Source organism: Nannospalax galili, unplaced genomic scaffold, assembly GCF_000622305.1.
Source record: "Nannospalax galili isolate Female #2095 unplaced genomic scaffold, S.galili_v1.0 scaffold158, whole genome shotgun sequence".
In the NCBI taxonomy this organism is placed as follows: Eukaryota; Metazoa; Chordata; class Mammalia; order Rodentia; family Spalacidae; genus Nannospalax; species Nannospalax galili.
The window spans coordinates 1,836,232-1,855,384 of record NW_008345290.1 but is presented as its reverse complement, the minus strand read 5'-3'; the positions used below and the strand labels follow the sequence as shown (position 1 = coordinate 1,855,384).

At 40.1% G+C, this 19,153-nt stretch overlaps 1 protein-coding gene across 3 annotated transcripts in view; it reads left to right on the top strand.

Annotated features, from left to right (window-relative positions):
• Positions 1-19,153, top strand: part of Rapgef5 (Rap guanine nucleotide exchange factor 5) — a 257,063-nt gene that overhangs the window by 52,978 nt on the left and 184,932 nt on the right. For all 3 annotated transcript variants that reach the window (XM_008841456.3, XM_029567584.1, XM_029567583.1), the window contains 3 exons: positions 484-605; positions 2,017-2,185; positions 10,387-10,453. In XM_008841456.3, the coding sequence (XP_008839678.1) occupies positions 484-605; positions 2,017-2,185; positions 10,387-10,453 (358 nt within the window). The remainder of the gene's footprint in view (positions 1-483; positions 606-2,016; positions 2,186-10,386; positions 10,454-19,153) is intronic.

The window sequence follows — 19,153 nt, the reverse complement described above, 5'->3', positions numbered from 1 at the left end:
ATTGTCACTTAAGTATCTAAAGCTATTTTCCTTTGCGTTCTTCCAGAATGATTTGTTCTTATTCTTTACCTTAATTTGAGGGACTTCAAGAAGATACTTGTTTTTTTTTTTTTTTCATACAGAAGAATTCATTCCAAGGCAATTGACATTGAGATGTTTTCACATGCATTTCTAATCTCTATATACATGATTATCACTGGTCACAGTCGCCCACCTTCTGAGCTCCTTGGCATCTGAGCATGATTACAAACTCGTCAGATAGACAGGCTTCCTCTCCCACTAGAGGCTCCATACTCTGCCATCCCTGTCACTGTCCACTGTGTTGTCAGCACCCTCATCCATTCCCCCCTGTCTGCCCTTCTGGTAAATCTATAGACTTGCTTATTTTAAAGAAGGCACGTGAAAGAAATGGTATTAAGTATTTTTTTTTTTTTTCTAATGTAGCAAGAGTTTCTCACTGTGAGTGGCTTTGCTTTTGTCCAGGAGAAGCTGCGTGGGGTCGGAGCTGGTCGACTGGCTTCTAGAGCATTGTCCTTTCGTTGAGTGCAGATCTATGGCCATTGGGGTCTGGCAGCTCCTACTGGATATGGGAATTATGTCATCAGGTTAGTGTTATAGATTTTGAAGACAAAGCATCATTACTGTGCTAAGCTGTCAGACTGAAATATACTTGATCTGCTAGAGGATGTTATAATCTGTATACCAGTTGTTTTTGAAGGTAAATGTTTGCATTCTTTCTTATTTTCTAAGTTAAGGGGACAAGTCACTTATTTTTTCCTACACCTTCTGTGAAAATCAACTTCTTAATTTGTAGAAGTCTACCTTCTTTCCAGTCTCTCTTCAAAATAAACTTTTTTTTGGTCAGTGATATCTTTAGTTGCTTCAAATGAATGATTTATCATGCTGTATGTAATCATCAGAAACTGATTTTATGAGTCATATGTGTATGCCATCATAATTAACTAATCATGAACACTTAGAGATATGAGCTGTGAAGATAAGTTGTTTAAACAGGACAAAAAATAGATGTTAACTAGAAGCTAAAATAGATGGAAGTCTCTTTTTTCCTAATTGAGCTCAGGAAATTGAAGGGTGGAAGCTAAGCAATCTTGGCTAGTTATTTAGCTCAGTCTCTCAAGTTCTAAGAAGCCTTTTTTTTTTTTTCTTTTTTCTTTTTTTCTGTAGATGATAAGTATTGAGGGCATACCCCTGGTATCAGTATGAAAGACTGGTATAGCTAGGGACATGGTTATACTTTTCTTAGACACTAAATAGTACCTCCACTTAATACTCTTATTTATACAAAGTCAAATTAACTACTTTTGAGGGGTAGAGCTATTATTAGCTAACTGGCTAGCATCAGGCTACAGATTAGCAACATATTTTGTGTCAATGCCTTCTGGAAATTCTCTAAGTTTTGATTCCTTTAAAACAGGATTCCTCAGTCTTCACAGTATTGACATTCTGAGTTGGACAATTCTTTGTTATGGGGCTATCCTGTACATCAGAGGATTTTTTTGAAACATCTTTTTCTTCTTTTTAGATATGAGTAACACACATACTCTCATTATGACAACCAAAAATGTCTCTACACACCACTAAGTGTCCCTTAAAGCAGGGTCCACATCACCCCCAGTTGAGAACCATTAATTTTGATAACTGAAACTTATTATATGTGTTTGTATATCCCTAAAGAAATTAAAGGTATTATTAGTAGTTTGCTCTGAGACCCTAAACATTTCTTGTCACCCTCTTTGAATTGATACTAATTTTATCCCCACTTGTCTATGAAGCAGAAACTTATAAAATACATATGAGTGTATTGGCCAAAGCATCAAGACAATGAAACAAACTAACCACTGAGTCTTTAGTGGGAGTGGAAGCATCAGCGGGGTTTGGATGTATAATTAGTCTTTCCTTTGGTTTCTCCCTAATAATTGGTCTTTTCAATTTGTTATTTGATTTATGATTCTAAAACACATACTTTTTCGTTTGTTTTTTTTTTTTTTCAAACAGTGGACCAGCATCTATACTTTCAAGATAATTATGTGTTTTACCAGTTTTCCTCGGATGAATGTAGCTACTTATACTGTGAATTTGAAAGAGAAGAAGAATGGCAAAATGGTGTCAAGCTTTTGCTGCAACTCGTGCCTCTCATTCCTGCTCGAGCTGGCATCTGTGACCTGTGAGTCAGTTCGGTCATGTGCCATCATAAACTGTTCTTTGTTAGAGAATATGTCCTGTGTCTGGGACTGTGCTCGGTACCTTACGTTCACTGTCTTGCTTCAGTGGTAGGCATGCTAGTCCCATTTTTCTGATGCAGGTTCAGAATTGTAAGAGACACCACTGATGATGAAATCCAGCTCCTACAGGACTCCATTACTGTTCAAGTCCCAGACATGCATGCCTCATCAGCTGTACCACGATGCTTCTAATTTTCTACTAAATGAGTAGATGATCTAAATTAGGAATAAACATATGATTGTGCTTAAGTTAGAAAGACATAACTCACATCCACTATCTAAGTCGTGACTTTGCTAAGAAGGAGCTCAGTAGCCATTTCTGAAAATAATCTGGAAGCAACGTTTGGCAGATTAAAACATGTGAATCATTGTCACATGAAGATATTGAATCATTGTATGATTAAATTAATTGGAAGAGGCTTGGGTACAGGACTTGAGTCATGATATGGAGATTCTGACATGCCTTTGTTTATCCTTGGCAAGAGTGACAAGCTTATTTAAGAAAGAAGTTGCAGATTAAAATGTCAGTTCAAAGCTTTTCTGTGTGTAGATCTCTTCAGGTATCAGAATACTGTCCTATATTGTTGACTCTTTCAGTTCTGTGAAGTGTGGAATTGTCCTTATTTCTTAGGTGAGAAAGTAGATTCTAAGAGAAACACTCGTGTAATCATAAAAACAGCAACTTATTAGCTAAGAACTGACAATGAATAGTTAATTCAGACTTTTTAAAAAAGGAAGTTTTATACTAGTAATGCAACACTATGCTGATAGAACTGTTAAGAATATATTTTATGTTAGGAGTTGCACTAAAGAAATGCCTTACTTTCTATAGTTCAATTTCAGAAGATTCTGTAAGATAGATACTGTTATTTTCCATTTTATAAGTGAAGAAACTGAGGCACAGCAGTCAGATAACCTTTCAGGGTCACAGGAGTGGCAAATGTAGTTTTAGGTTTGAATCCACATCTGTCTAACTTTATAGCCTTGGCTTTTTATACCTGCTATAATGTGTTCTCAGAAGTTATGGGATCATCCTAGCCCCCACCCCCACCATCCATCTTCTGAAAGATTAAAAGCACAAGTCATGAGAGTGTTAGAGTGAACTGTGAAATGCTTATGGATTTGTTCCCACCACTATTGGCAGAGAGCCTTGTAACTGTGGTGCAAATTCCAGGGTCACTGAATTAGGGTGACTATGAACTGTCCTTTAATATGCTTTTGGTATAGGTCAGAAGTGTCTTCAGAAAAGTCAAGGAACATTTCAGTAAACTCTAATGAACTTTCTAAGGAGTGGCATGCTTTATGACTAGAGGCAGTCATGTGACCTTGACTCTGAAGGACTGACATTCCTCAACAGCTTTTACCATTTCTTGTCTTGCCCACATGATGGAGGTGTGCTAGTCGCTTGGCTACACTCAAATTTAGGGGGAGAAGAGGACAGTGTAACCTTATAAGCAGTCACGATGTAACTCCTCCTTGCTCCTCACTCAGATGGCTAGTTGGAATGTGGGTAAGATGACCTTGTGATGAAGAAATGCTGAATCTGCTCTAATTTCTAAAAATGAAAATTATTTTAAAGTTTGAGCCCTAATATCAGTTCCAGATCTTGCCACTTTTGTCACACTGATTATTATGGATGCAAATGCCAGGTCCTGGAGTTGAGAACCAACTGCAGAATGCTACTTTTACCAGCATGTTTTTCTCACTTGGTGTGAACATGTACATTTGGTTGCAGTCACTAACTCCTACAGACAAATGCTCACCTGAGATGAAAGGACCTGTCTGTCCTTATTATAAGCACTAAACAAAAACATAAAGTTAACAAGCCAGGCATGATGATGTACTTCTTTGATCCTAGCACTCAGGAGGCAGGCTCTATCGAGATCCAGGCCAGCCTGGTCTACATAGTGAGTTCCAGCTGTGCCTACACAGAGACCCTGTCTCAAAAAACAAAACAAAACAAAACAAAATGAAAAGAATAAAGTCGCTAAACCACAAGTCTCTTCTGGAGAGAAAGTTTATCACCCCCCCCCATTAGAGTTATAAACCAACTTCTATGTGATCACAGAATGTTCCTAGACACATTTTAGAAAGCCAGACTTTGGGCCATCCAGACGTAGAATAAACTATGGTCAGAGAAAAGATGCCCAGGACCATCGCCCTCTTTCAGTTGAATTACCAACTCTTCTTCAGATTCCTGCATGTTTTCACTGTAACTCCAGCTGTGACTGGAAATCTCCTTTGTTTTAACTTTAGAGCTGTTATCCCCTCCTGCTTGTGTGATGCTCTGCTCCCTCCTCTGCCTTTCTTTCTTTGTGAGTTAAATTCTGCCCAGCCCTCTAGGGGGAGCCCAAGTCCTGCCTTGGCTACTATGTTTACATGATGTTCTGGTCTGTGCTGGCCTTGCTTCTGGTGACTTTCTGCTCTTGCGGTTCTTGCTTTAAAACCATTCTTCTGTGTCATTCTTAGCCTTCTGTTGTTTCATTTTTAACCTTTCTACTAAAATGCCTTCTGAAGTCCTCTTGGCTCTGAGCTAAAACCCCATCCTGTGGTGCTTTTAATAATCCTTTTGATATTTTAAAGCTATTAAAGTCTACCTATGCAGTTCCACATTAGGTCCCTCTAATTTGCCATCCTCTTTCTAAATGATGTTAAAATAATGCCAGAAAGCCACTGAATGTCTCTCTCTAAGCACAAATTTGTTCTGTACAAATGTGTTTCTAAAAAGAAAGTAAAGGGAATTTTCTCATTTAAAGCTGCAGGAGAGATGAAGTTGCTGCAGCCTTGCTAGTTTGAGGAAATAAATATTCTGTTCTATATGAAATAACTTTTATGCCTAAACTAAAGAGATCAGTTAAAGGAAATGAGTTGGTTTTCAAAGGTATAGTCTCAGGAAAAGAGACCAGTCAGACCCAAACCTAAATCACATTACCTAGAATGAACTTTTTCCCAACTCTTGTTTTTTTATTTTGGGTGGGAGGAGAGGGAGAATGGGTAAAGAGTAAGGAATTAGGGACTGTAGAGGTGGCTCTGTCATTAAGAGCACTGGCTGCCCTTGCAGAGGATGGTTCCTAGCACCCACATAGCAGTTAACAAACCATCAGTAATTCCCATTCCAGGGGAACCAATACTCTCTTCTGGCCTCCACAGACATTGCATGACCTGGGTGCACTTATGTACATGTTGGCAAAATACTCATACACACACACACACACACACACACACACACACACACACATATATATATATAAATAATAGAATAAGGAATTATGAGAATTGAGAAAGGCAGTCTAAATTCCTTCAGGACTGGGAGATGCTTTTCCTTAATAAGAATTTGCTTGAGTGAGTAAGACTGTGAGAAGCCAGTGTCATTCAGCTGCACCATGGCAGCTCCCAGCTTACAAGGGTAGGAGAGGCTGGGCTTGGAATAGACTGTCACTGACCCTTGGATGCATAAAACTGTAGCCTTCTTATTACAGATCAGTTAACATTTATGTTATTAAAAGACTTGCAGTGGATTGCTAAAGCTTAGCTCAGCCTACACGCAAGCTATATAAAGAAAAATTAGTTTGCCTTTGCTAAGGGAGCTGGTGTGTTATCTACACAACTGTTGTGTTGTGGTTTTTAAGGTGCCCTTTAAACTGGTTGGCATGTTTTGATAAAAGAGCTAAGTCTATCTTCATCTCTCCCTGTTCCTCCATAAGATACCCTGTGGGGCATGGCGAGTGCTGAGGGCTCTTTGGTCTTGATAGAGGAGTTGTGGAGTCTGTCCTGGAAGAGTTGAAACCTTCCTTGTGCTAAGCACATGCCAAATAAAATGGTTGATTTCAGTCCTTCATGTCAGGATCTTTGACTCTAGAGCATACCCTTTGCACTTCCTGGGATAGTGTCTGTTGGCACTGCTGTTATACTGCTGTGTTGCTTATTCTTCCTTTTCTTGTTGTATTAAGTGTATGTTCAATGCTATGCCACCTGGGGCCTTGCTGACTCTGAGGAGATGTCCTTCCAAAGGCTAGTCAGTTCATGGAGATACTGAAGAACTCACCTGTGTGAATCCCTTTCATATGTGAACCAATCCATGCAGAGCCCGAATCCTAATCTTCTCTTATTTTGGGCTTTCCATTTGCGTTGAGTACCCCAGGTCCAGATCCCAGACAGATGATCCCTGTTCCCAGGAGTGTGGTGAAACTATTCAAACTAGTTGTTCCTCAACCTTTTAAATACTGCCCTACTATTACCTTCTGTGGGAACCACAGTAAAAGAGTTCTTGCCGTGTTTTCCCTTATCACCTCTATCCCACTGACTCTGGTGTTTCCTTTTGTGACCCTATGAAGTGTGGCATGTCTCCTCACCTGGGACCTGTGAGTAACAAACTCTTTTAAGTAACAGATCTATTGTAATAGATCTCCAGATCTATTGGCCTCTGATTATTCTGGTTGGCCATGCCTGAATAATAGTAAAACATACTTTTAAAACACTGACCTCTAAACAGTATTCCCAGTTGTCTTTCTCTGCTTTTTCTATTCCCCATCACGTATTTAGCATCAACTGTACAGCAGTGACTTCCTAAATCCAGGTCTTTGTGTCTCCTTAACATCCTGTATAACAGCATCACCCACTTGCTAAAATCCCTTCACATCTGTCCCCGTCATTTTCCTATCCTGCCCAACTTTTCCTTTTCTACCTGACACATATAAGCAGCATAGGAAATTCTTAGTTCTTGAGTAGCCCTGGTTTCACAGCCTATGCTAGGAGCTCAAGTTCAGGTCTGGCATTCATTTGTATATCCCAAACCTCCCTTTTGTACTTCTGATTTTTCCTAATTAGATTCTCACGACATTTGGGGAGAAAGAAAATATTGTCCAGGTAAACTAATATTTTTTGAGTAGTAAATTTTTTTCATGATAATACTTGGCATGTTTTGTCTTAGGATCATAGGTAACGAAAGTTTCCACTTATCTCTAAATTGTTATAAAATCAGCTGGCTTTAGTCTTTGTTATTATTCATTGCCCCTGCACCCGAGGAGACACTGACCTCTCCAAATTTTCCACTTTTTATAGACAAGGCTCTTTCCAGGTGTGGGAACAGATTCTTATCTTTATCAGAGCACATCTATATTTGAGAGTAATATAGGAGTTTTAGCAAAAATTGAACTTTTGTGCTTGTTTGTATTAACATTTGAACTGCAGTTACTTAATTAAGTAGTAAGCATTGATGTTCAAATCATCAAAATAAACTGTGAAAAGAGAGCCAGGGATATCTGATTTTATTTAGATTGGTTTCTGTCTGTGTCACTTTTCTGTCATTACCTGTGGATTCCAGCCACAGAGTCTTTGTTTCCTTTCTCTGCTGACTGCCAAGCCAGACCCACAGCTTCTCTCACTTTTCTTCTTTCCCCCTCTCATGTTCACCGAACAGCATAGTATGTTCTGGTAATGATGGAAAATGCATATTTTATACAAATCTTACACAAATGCTTTTCTGCCCCATCTGGTTCATTATCTACTTAGTCTGATAGTGAAAACTTTGTCTCTCCTGAGTTGCACTGATGTGTATTTGCATATGCAAAATCAGATTTATTCACATTTTATGATCCATTTGTAGTAGAAAGCAAATGTGATCTTTCCGGGCATTTTGTTAAAGAGCCGAGTAGAGGAACCAAGTGGCCGTGGTGGTAAGAACAGAAGAGCGAGTGTCCCCCCTTCTCCTTTTCCCTTCCTTCCTTTTCAAGTTCCACTGTTTGCCCGTGATTACCAGTCTTGCTCCCCTGAACTCCATAGGTTCCATAAGATGCACATAGTATTTTAGTGAAGGGGAGCTTGGGGCTCCTTTAGCAGGGAAGGAAAGCTTTTCCTGAACTTTACAGCTCCTGGTAGACAATGGAGCTAATCCCTGAAGGCTTAGATGGCATCTGGGAATAGCATGTCCAGATCTGGGTTTTAGAAAGGCAATCTTGCTGTCTGTAGGAGATTAGACAGTAAGAGAGATCAGAACCAATCGGTGTTTTAGAAGGTGGTTATAGTTAGTATCTGAGAGAAGTTGAGGGCCTGAACCAAAAGAAGCAGAACTGGAGGAAAGGATTTGAGGGATGTGGGAGCTGGCCAGGGGCAGTGATTGCAGGAAAGATGGATGGCCACAGGGTACCAGGACACCAGGAGGAGTGGAGGAAAGAAGAATCCGTATGACTTAATTCATCTAACCTCTATAACATCCCCATTTGGATGGATAAAAATCAAGTTCCTAGAATTCATAACCAGAGTCCCCTTTGAAGGCAGGTGGAGAAACAAGGCATTCTGAGCGGGATTCTGAAGCTAGAGAAATACCTGAGAGCTCTGGGTGTGAACCTGTAAGCCATGGTGACTGAGGAGCTAAAAATGGACTGCGGGCCATGGGATGTGAGCCAGCTCCAGGGAGAGCATCACTCTGTCTGTCCCACACCTATTGCCTCTAGAAATGCTTTTGCCTAGGAGTCTTGGAAGAATGATGAGAGATAGTTCTGCCTCTGAACAGGAATAGAATTATTTTTCACTAAAGCAGCAACAGCTCAGCTGTTCTTATGAAATAACCATCGCCAGTCACAGTCACACTAGCTCCCCTTGAATTGCAATGCCTTTCAGCAGCTTTTTGAAAGCAGATTCACAGCTGAATATGTGCTGGTGCAAAATGCGTCATGTCCATTAACTAATATTTCATGTGTCTATTTGAGTCTGAGAAGCATGAGAAGGCATGAGCACCGAGAGTTTTACTGCAGAGATGGATAGATGAAGGCACAGCCCTTGCCGGTACTCTGCTGTCTGGTGTACTTGGTTGCTAATTTCCTGTCAGATCTGTTGAGTCACCTAGCCTAATCATATGAGGCTGGTTTGGTGGTTTGGTTTGTGTAACGTTCAACTCTCTTCTCACCATAGCTTCCTTTATAAGGTAACAAGAATTTTAATGATAAAGCTTGTTTGAAAACACTATGCAGGTGACCTATACAGATTTGCTAAGTTAAAATGTCATCCTCTGCAGGTCTTTATAAAGTGAGCATTTCAAACATTTAGCTGCTATTTGAACAATTAAGGCAAGTGACAAATTGAGCATCTTGCTGTTCTTGTAAAGGCAGTGGCTTGTGATGCCTTGCTTAGATATGGAGGACGTGACTTTCTTTTTGAAAAGGGGTTTAATAACATTTACAGAATCAAGAAACCAATGCCAGAATTGATCAAATAGCTCAGCCCTTCTTAAGAGAATTCCCGCTCGGTTCTGTTGGGACCTGGGAGGAGGCCTCCTGCCCTTTGAGGGGAGTGCTCCAAATGGCCTGCCTCAGCTCTTGAGACTGGAGTCAGTCACTGCACTGCATTTCTGATAATGGGGCTGTGCAGAGCAATTATCCTGAATCCCTCCACATACACAAGACACGTTAAAAGGGATTGCTTGTGGAAATAGATCTAGCAGACAGTTTTATGTATTTGCTTGGCAGTAATTCATTTTTTTCTTTGACCACATGAGACTTGTAAGATTTTTTGCTTAAGTAAAACATTTTATATTATTACATAATGATTTATGTAGTGCCTTTTTTCATGAGTTAAGGTGAAAAGATGATTTTTTCCTAAACAAACTGCTGTGCCTCATTAGTTTGACATTTGCATAACTTTTTTTTTTTTTAACTTTTCACGTGGTTGTGATTTCCTGAAAAAGCAAAGTTCTGTTTTTTGTATTCCTCATAATTCCCACTATGAAATTAGGCCTAAAATATACCATTTCATAGTGAATTTGTTTGGGCTGAAACCCACATGTAGTGGAAAATTCACATTTTGTAATTTCACAATTTCATTTAGATTCGGGGGAATTCAGCACTTAACTACCTTAGGTTCACATTTACTTTTGTGCATGTCAGTGTCTGTAGATGGAGTGTGTTGGGTTATTCTGTGATATCACTTGGGGAGCAGCACTTGGTCCTTAGATTCATCTGGCTCATTGTGAAGAGGTACTTGCTAATTGATTCCAGAGTACAGGTTGCTGGTATAGGAATGTTATTATATTTGCATACTTTCCTGTCATAATGACAGTGCCTTTTTTTTGTTGTTGTTCTTTACATAATTTGGTAGATAAATTTGAGCAACTAAAGTTAAAGAGTAATTTGTTATTTGTTTTTCAAAGGTCTCATCAGAAAATGGAAGACGCAGAAGAAAGCAGTGATGAAATTCTCGCCCGTCTAACATCAGCGGTAAGATAGTTTCCCTACCTGAGGGGAGAAATAATGAGACCAAACAATGGAAGGGAGGCAGGGTGGGTGCTGCTGCTTATCACTGTGAGCCCAAGGGGCTTTGCCAGTACCCTGTTGTCCCTTCCCTGTGATATCACAGACACTTGAGGTAGAAATTAGCCTTTATGGCAGCCTAGTAGCTGGTCATTGAAATCCAGTATGATTAAACCAAGGAATAATTGTGACCTGATGCAAAAGAGAAGAGACTTTTTCTTTAGGTTAAAAAAGAAAAAGAATCATTTAGGTGACAAAAGGCCAGGGCATTGGTTTTTAATATATGATATTCAACATTTTCATTGTATTTTGTAAAGGCACTGGTTAAACTGGTAGCATCTTTGCTAGTTGAAGGAAAATTCATGGCTTTCTTTACCGTGAGAGCCAGCTGTGGTTGCTAGTCATTGAGCACATTTTGACAAGCTTTAGAAATCTCACGTCTTAAAATCTTTATCCATTTGGCTTGGTGGTTTCTTGGAAGCGTTTCTAGCCTTCATGCTGCTTTAAGCTGTTAATAAATTGTTGATTGCTGAAAGCCAGTGCTTGATTGGGTTGTGTGTGTGGATGAAACTGTCTGCACTGCTGTGATATAACAGGTCTGGACACAGCTTGAAAGATGTTACCTGGACACAGCTTGAAGGATGAAAGTTGTTTTTCCTGTTCCTCTGGAATGAGCTTAGAAAAGTGATTTTGAACTTAACATAAAACTTCACATGAAAGGAAATCTTGACTGCATGTTAAGAAAATACTTAACATCACATTTGTGGTTTAAAAGAGGGAACAAAGAAGAGTGTTAGTTAACTAGGAAAGAATAGAACTAGAATTTCTGTTTTTTATTTCTCTAGGTGAAATAAGGTCCACTGTAACTTACTACTTAATAACTGTGGAGGGTCAACTTTCCAAAGGCTTTTTTTTTTTCATACTTGGTGTCCAGAGGTTTATAATGCGCTTCCATCTGTTTCACATCAGCTGTGAGCTTGTCCTCCCGGGCCTTCAAGCATCCTTTCTTGCAATGTCTTGTTCTCACATTTCCCCCATTTGGGATCCTACTTTATAGATAAAATGATCCACTTTTACTTCCATGAATGAAGTCCTGATTTATCGTGGGCTCTGTCTGAGCCCTCTCCCATGCCTTCTTCTCCCTACAACTCTCTTGGGTGATTCTTGTTAGAGCTTCACAGGAGCAGGTCTTGATGAGAAGAACCATTGTCCTGCCAGGCTCCATCTCTCCAAGGTTTCTTGTCTTCTCAGGGTCTTTAATAGTGCTTGTCCCTGTGTTATCTTCTGACTTGTGTGAAATTCTTCTCTTTGCCAGGTCTCATCTCTCATAGGATCCTATTCCCTGTCTTGGTGCAAGAGGATTAAAATGGCTAGAATTCCTTTAATTTGTCCTTCTTAATGACTCAACAATCTGGATTTAAAATGTTGGATAAATTCCTTTTTGTGAGTGGTAGTGGCTGAACATAGCAGTGGTAGGCCTTTTGTAGTTGTTGGTAGTTTTGTTTGATTTTTTTGTTTTTTGGTGACATCCCCAGCCCAACAATGACTGTTGTTTTGATTGGAAATTTCAAATTGGTTCTAGTTCAAGAAGTAGAAATAATATAGGGTTTGGGTTTCACTGATTTTTAAAGAAGGTAGGATATTAGAGGCCTGTGTAGAGAGTGTAAGCCAAGCCAATGGATCTAGTGGTAATTTTCAGTGAGTAGTGGTGGTGGTGGGGAATCTGTAACACTTAAGACGTAACGATCACTTATTATGTGATCGTTTTTAAACACATTGAGCAGTGATTTAAAAATGTAAACACCTCATGGGATAAGATACACTCACCCCCTTTACTGGTTGTCTCCCTTTTCCTTTCTGGGGAATGGAAAAATGAACAGTTAATCGCCTTCCCTCCATCCGTCACCAACCTGAGTGGGCTTGTTTGCTTAGAGAATAAAAGTAAGTTCCTCTCCAGGGAATGACGAACCTTTCTGATTGCCTCAGGATCACACACATCTCCTTACCTTATATTTCTTATCTGTGAGAAACATAAAATTCCTATTTAGAGTTCTCAGTCTGGCTTTGGCCTTTACAGTGGTATAAGAAATACAGTGTGATTTGGGGAAGGGCCAGGTAGATTGAGCTTTGAGAAGAGGTGTCAGGTGAGGCCCGATATGATGTTAGACCTGGTTTCAAGTAGTATTTACAATGGGGGGGGGGGGGGGGGGGGGGGGGGGGGGGGGGGCGTAGCTCAGTGGTACAGGGCTTGTAGCACATTCTTGGAGTTGTTTCTAAGGAACACTTGTTGCTACCTTTCTTCCTTGTGTTTCAGTCTGCTTTCATCCTGCTAGAGTAGTCAGAGGTGGTGAACTATAGGTCTCTAGGGCCACTTTGAGAAAGGGGTAAATAAAGCTCCTTCAGTTTCTCTAGGTAGCCTGTCACAGTGACACCTCAGAAGCATGTGGTTGATAATATCTAAGCAGATCATGGAGTGACAGATTTATATCCCTTGTCAATACAAAATATTTTTATGTTGTATGCCTGTTGCATACTAACATTATTTCCCTTTTCCTGAGAATGAAGCCCCAAATGCCATACAATGCAGATATTTGCATATAGACACATATAACAGGGGCTGGAGAGATGGCTCAAGGGTTAAGAACACCCATTTTTCTTGCAGAAGACCCGGGTTTGAATCCCAGCACCCACATGGCAGCTAACAACTGTCTGTAATTCCAGTCCTAGGGGATCCAGCAGCCTCTTTTGACCTCTGCGGTCATTGCACGACACTGGTGCACTTACCTACATGCAGGCAATACACGCATACACATAAAATAAAAAAAAAAAAAGTTTAAAAAAAACAAGAAAAAAAAATTTTTTTTTTTTTGGTCTTTTTGAAACAGGGTTTCTCTATAGGCCCAGCTGGAACTCACTATATAGACCAGGCTGGCCTTGCATTCACAAAGATCCACCTACCTCTCTCTCAAGTGCTGGGACTACAGGTGTGCACCACCACACCCTGCAGAAAATTAATTTCTAAATCATTACTTCTAATTCCAAAGAAAATGCCTACCCAGATTATGTACTAGTCTAACGAATCTCTCCTTCTGAGAATTTGGTGGCAGAGCAGCACATACATGTTGTTTAAATTACTGTACTGAGCCCGGTGGGGAACTTTTATTTAATTCATTCAGAGTCCAGAGTACATAGTTCAGTAATGGGACACATGCTGGAGGTACTGGATTGAGTCTCCAGCACCTCTCTTACCAAAAAAACAAAAAAGAAGAAAGATAAAGGACATATGTTCGAGATGGGCATGGTGGTAGATGCCTATAATCCCAGCACTTGGGAGGCAGAGACAAGAGCATCAGTAGTTTAAGGTCTGTCTCAGATATATTTTGAGTTTGAAGCTAGTCAGGGTTATGGGAGACTGTCTCAAAAAAGCCAATAAAAAGGGGGAAGGTATCTGTTCAGAAAGATTTAAGTGAAGTTCAGGCAAGAATGAATCCCTTTGGAATAGAGGAGGATGGCTTTGGGTATTTATGCATGTGTGTGCTGTAGCCTTTGTGTGTGCATGTGTGTGTGTATACACATACATATACACACCACACACATACACATGTGGGAGGGCAAAATAAAGGAAATTGCTCTGATTTGCAGTATACATAGAAAAAAATAAGACTTTTTTAATTGACAAGGAACAGAAATAACCATTCAGCTCTTTGTCCTGTTTTTGTGAATACCAAAGTGAGAATAAATCTGATAGTTATCATATTGTGGATTTTGCTTTGTAGTTTCATTTTTGTTTACCTGATACTTGGATTATTTAACTTGAACATAAAGACTTCATAATTTAAAAAATCTTTTTTATAGAATTGAAAAATATTCAAAATGAAAATTTCCAGGCTGTTTTTCTCATGTGCATATTTTTAAAGAAAAAAGCTAAACCTTTTATTTTGTAGTGGTCTTTATTGGGGTTTGTTGATATTGTTAGGTTTTTGTTGTTGTTGTTTGTTTTGAGACTGTGTGTCTTTAGCTTTTGCTGGCCTTGAACTCACTATGTAGCTGAGATTGACCTTGATCCTGAACTTCCCAGCTTCACCTCCCAAGAACAAGAATTACAGACATGCACCACCACACCCAGCTGTGGTCTGTGCTTTTTACTTAATGTTAATATTTCTATGACAAAGTTCATGGTGTGCAACATTTACAGTGATTCTGTAATTTCACATTCTATGAGTTTAGTGTTTTCCTCTCTGTTGAACATTGAAGTTACTACCAATCTTTGTTGTTATAAACAGCATCAAGAGGAACTTTTACATGTAATTTTTTTTTTTTTCCTGGTGCTGGGGATCAACCCCAGGGCCTTGCTCATGCTTGGCGAGTGTCCTACCACTGACTCACATCTCCAGCACCTAGGAAAATCTTTCAAATAACTTTTTTCAGATAGTAAAACATTAGCTTGCTGTTGACTTATGAAGACCCAAATGAGAAATGGGTACGAGGCAAGAATGGCTGGTGTTTGCTATGCTCCTCTCTGTGCAAAGATGCTATTAGTGCTCTGTGTGTGCTGGATGCTCCATCTCCTGTTGCAGAACATCCTGTCATTGTCCTGGAGAGATGGAGCTTTTGAGATGGACAGTATTGATTACATAATGAATGAAGAGGCCAGGTGAACCTGGGTGTAATTGTACAGGCCTGTATTCCTGGGACTTGGAGGCTAAATCAGGAATATCCTAAGTTTGAGACCAGACTATGCTACATAGTTATATAGCTACATAGCAAGGCCTTGTCTTTAAGAAAAGAATATGGAATTTAAATAAACTTTGAGTCTAAAATGGTAGTTTTTCTCCTTATTAACACTTAGAACTCCCAATGTCTACTGACTGGTCTAACAGGTAGGGTTTGGGGCTCAATTGTGGAATTCTTAAGAGAAGATGTAGTGAGGCCTCTGGGGGTATATTAAATATTACTTAAATTTTTAACCTACTAGTATCATTAACATTGCTAACTGTGGCTGCATAGTTTAGAATTTAATTCAGATTGGTTATCAGGTTTCTTGGGTCCACCAAGTGAACTCGAAAGAAATTAAAACATAGTTTGGCTTGCTCTGAAGGCCCTTACTACCAGTGAACAGTTATAATTAAAGGTAGCATAAGATTCATTCTCTGTAATGAGTCCAAAGTGATACGGAGGTCAGAGGGGAAAAGTCAAAGTGGTCACTTAGGGATTTTAAATGGTCCTTTGGGGCTGGAGAGATAGCTCAGCAATTAAGAGCACTGACTATTCTTGCAGAAGACCTGGGTCCAATTCCCAGCACCCACATGGTGGCTAACAACTGTCTGTAACTCCAGTTCCAAGGGATCCAACACCCTCTTCTGTTTTCCACAGGCATTGCACTACATGGGTGCACTTACACTCATGCAGGCATAATACTTACACACATAAAAAAAGTAAATAATAAAAATAAATAAAATGGTCCCATGGAGGAAGGGTCTTTGGCTGGATATTGGGTATGAGGGGCAGTAAAAGTGAATAAAGACAGTAGGATTGTGTTTAGAAAGAGCAGCAAGAGAAAAAAGCTCAGAGGTGTTGTGTTTAAGGATGGAGTAAGGTGCATGATACATGTGAAAAGAATTTTGTATTTAAGGTGGTCAGAATGAGTGTCTGGAATTGCCACAGGAGGGGTTGAGGTTTCACTTAGTAGGCAGAAATAGGCACTGAATCTCTTGAGAGGATTGCAAGGTGCTGTAAGATGCCTTATCTGCTGGGTGGATTAGAAAGGGGAGAGTCATACACTTAAGTTACTCCAAGGGACTCTGTTAGCCATCTTGCTTTCATTAAATTCATTTCAACTGATCTGCACTGTGTCTCCACATGGATAATACTGCAGTATGCCCCAGTAATTAGAGTAAGGCCATGTTTCTTCTTAGGAGAACTGTTAGTTTTTTAGAAAATCATGGTTGGTGTCTTTGGGACACAGATAAAAGGAAGAAAGCCTTAGACATTATCTTCTATTTTTATTTGTTTTATAGATAAGAATAGGAGTACCCATATCACTTAAAGAAATAGCTCTTGTTTGGGTTTTGAGGGCAAGAGAATAGGCTTGCCAGTAAAAGTGGTGTAGACTCTAATTTATTGATATTTGTTTGTGTATTCATGTGGAGGTCAGAGGACAGCTTCAGGTGTCACTCCTCAGATGCCATCCTCCTGTTTTTGTAAATTGAGGCTCTCTCACTGGCCTGGAACTTACAAGCAAGCTAGGTTGCCTGGCAGTCAGCCCTATCAGCTCCTCCTCAGTGCTCATGATACCCACCGACCAACACACCTGACTCACTCTCTCTCTCTCTCTCTCTCTCTCTCTCTCTCTCTCTCTCTCTCTCCTGTACTTTCCTTTCCCAACCCTTCCTCCTCTACTACTCACTACTCTGTCTCTGAATTAAGAATTGAGATGCCATTGGGAAGAGTCATTGGGTCAGTGAAGGTCTGTCTTTACTGGCACAGTCAAGAACTAGCATTGGGATTCTCTGTTTGAGAGCCGTAGAAATCTCTTTTCATCTGCATAGGGTCTTTGTGTGGTTTCATTGGATATTCCTGTCCCTGTGGAACTATAAATTTGCAATTCTGTGATCCCTGCAATTTCTCTTCTTTCTGAAACTGCAGGACTGTGCCTCCAGCACCTTCCTTCTTCCTAGTTTCCTTTACTTAGAGACATCCTTACCTTCCCAGGAGACCCACTTTCTAAATGACTTATATGCGCAGTTCTCTTCAGACACCTGGGATACAAGATAGCATCGCTGTCCTGCTGAATTCCAGAGGTACGGGCCATCCCCAGCACAGAGCATCCTTTTCCCTCTTCCTCTGCTCTTTTGTGTCCCCTTCTTGGACATGAAAATATCCAATGGGAGCGGTTACTTTGTCTGTTAAACTCCAGGGACAAATGCCAGTCAGTTGAAGTGATTGAGCCCCTCTCATTTGCATTTGAGGTTTTTATGTGTAAGAAAGTGTCCTTGCCATGCTCCCCCAACTCCCTTTAAATAAATGATTTTGTTGCTCCCTCCTGGATAATCATCCAGCCTCCTCATCCTTCCTTCATGCTGAAGGGATTTGGGAGACTTCTGCTTCAGGAACTAGTAGAATCCTATGGAGCTGTACCTAGCACCTGCCTTTAGGACTGAGTTTCTGCTGAAATGCTAAGACCACAGGGGAAATTTCATTTAATACCTTCTACCTGTAATATGAGTATGAAATATGCCTAAGAATATCCTGTGTCTAAGTAGATAACATGGCAACCTTTGGAGCTTAGTAGCTCTTATGCCAATCATGGGAAAATTAAAACACATTTTAATTTGATTTGAATTTGGATTACAAGAAATTTAAGGACTAGAAGTCTAATATTTTAACCATCTTCTAGTAGGAAGGGATTAAATATATTAACACTTAATCTACTGAGTGAAACTATGAGTCAGCATAAATACATGTGGGGTTCTGAGGTTTGGAAAAATGAGCTGAGGAAATATTAAAAAATATAGGGGTTGAAGTTGTGTTTCAGTGGTAGAGTATATACTTAGCGTGTGTGAGGTCCTGGCTTTGGTCCCCACCATCACCAGAGAGAGAAGAGAGAAAGTAGGGAAGAGAGAGAGACTGGGGAGAGGGAAATGGAAGAGAGAGGGAAGAGAAAAGGGGTGGGGGAGTAGAGGGACAAAGAGAGAAAGGGAGGGGAAGAAAGGGGAAAGTATATTGCAAAGCCTTCAGAAAAAGTTACTAAGCTCTTGTGTAACAAAACTGTACTTATTAATGCAAAAGAATCTCTTGATTCTTTGTGTATTAGTTACTTTTCTGTTGCTGTGATAAAACACCACGATCAAGGCAACTTAATGAAGGAAGAGTTTGTTTGGGTTTAGGGTTCCAGAGGGGTGAGAGTCCATCATGGTGGGGCGGCACAGCAGCAATCTGCAGGTGTGGTGGCAGGAGCAGGAAGCTAACAGCTCACATCTTCAATGGCAAACACGAAGCAGAGCTGAAACTGCAAGTGGGCTGAGGCTATGAACTCTTTTTTTTCCATAATTTATTGAGAATTTCATACATGCATATAAGGTGTTTTGATCAGAACCATGCCCACTCCCTCCCCTCCAACTCCTCCCATATCTCCTCATCACTTTTTTCTGTTAACTTCATGTACTCTTTCTTCTTTTTTTCTATGGGACTTTTTGCTACTCTAGCATTCTCCCCTCTGAAGAGGTAACCCTAAAATCTTTTAAGGATTAGATAAGAGCTCCCAAATACTTTTGACATTTTTGGCCTTTGGATCGGAGTATGTTGCTAAGGAGTCCAAGGACATTTTGACTTTTAGCCAAGAAACTGGCTACTTTTCTTTGCCCTACATTATCCTAACGGCCTACATTCCCCTGCCTAGCCAATTCCTATCTCCTATTCTTATCACACCATCCTCTGAAGAGGTTACCCAAATTGCTGATAGGGAATCAGGTGCAGACCGCTCTGGCTTCTTCCATGCTGAACAGGGATGCAGGGTGAGGCAATTGGAGTACCCCTTCAGTGGGTCTATCTAAGAGACCCCAAATTGCATAACTTTTATCTCTAAGGGGAAAATAATGTCCTTCAATCGTGACTAGGAGATGTGAAGAAGAAGTAAAGGCAAGAGTGATTAGATTAAGTAATTGTCTA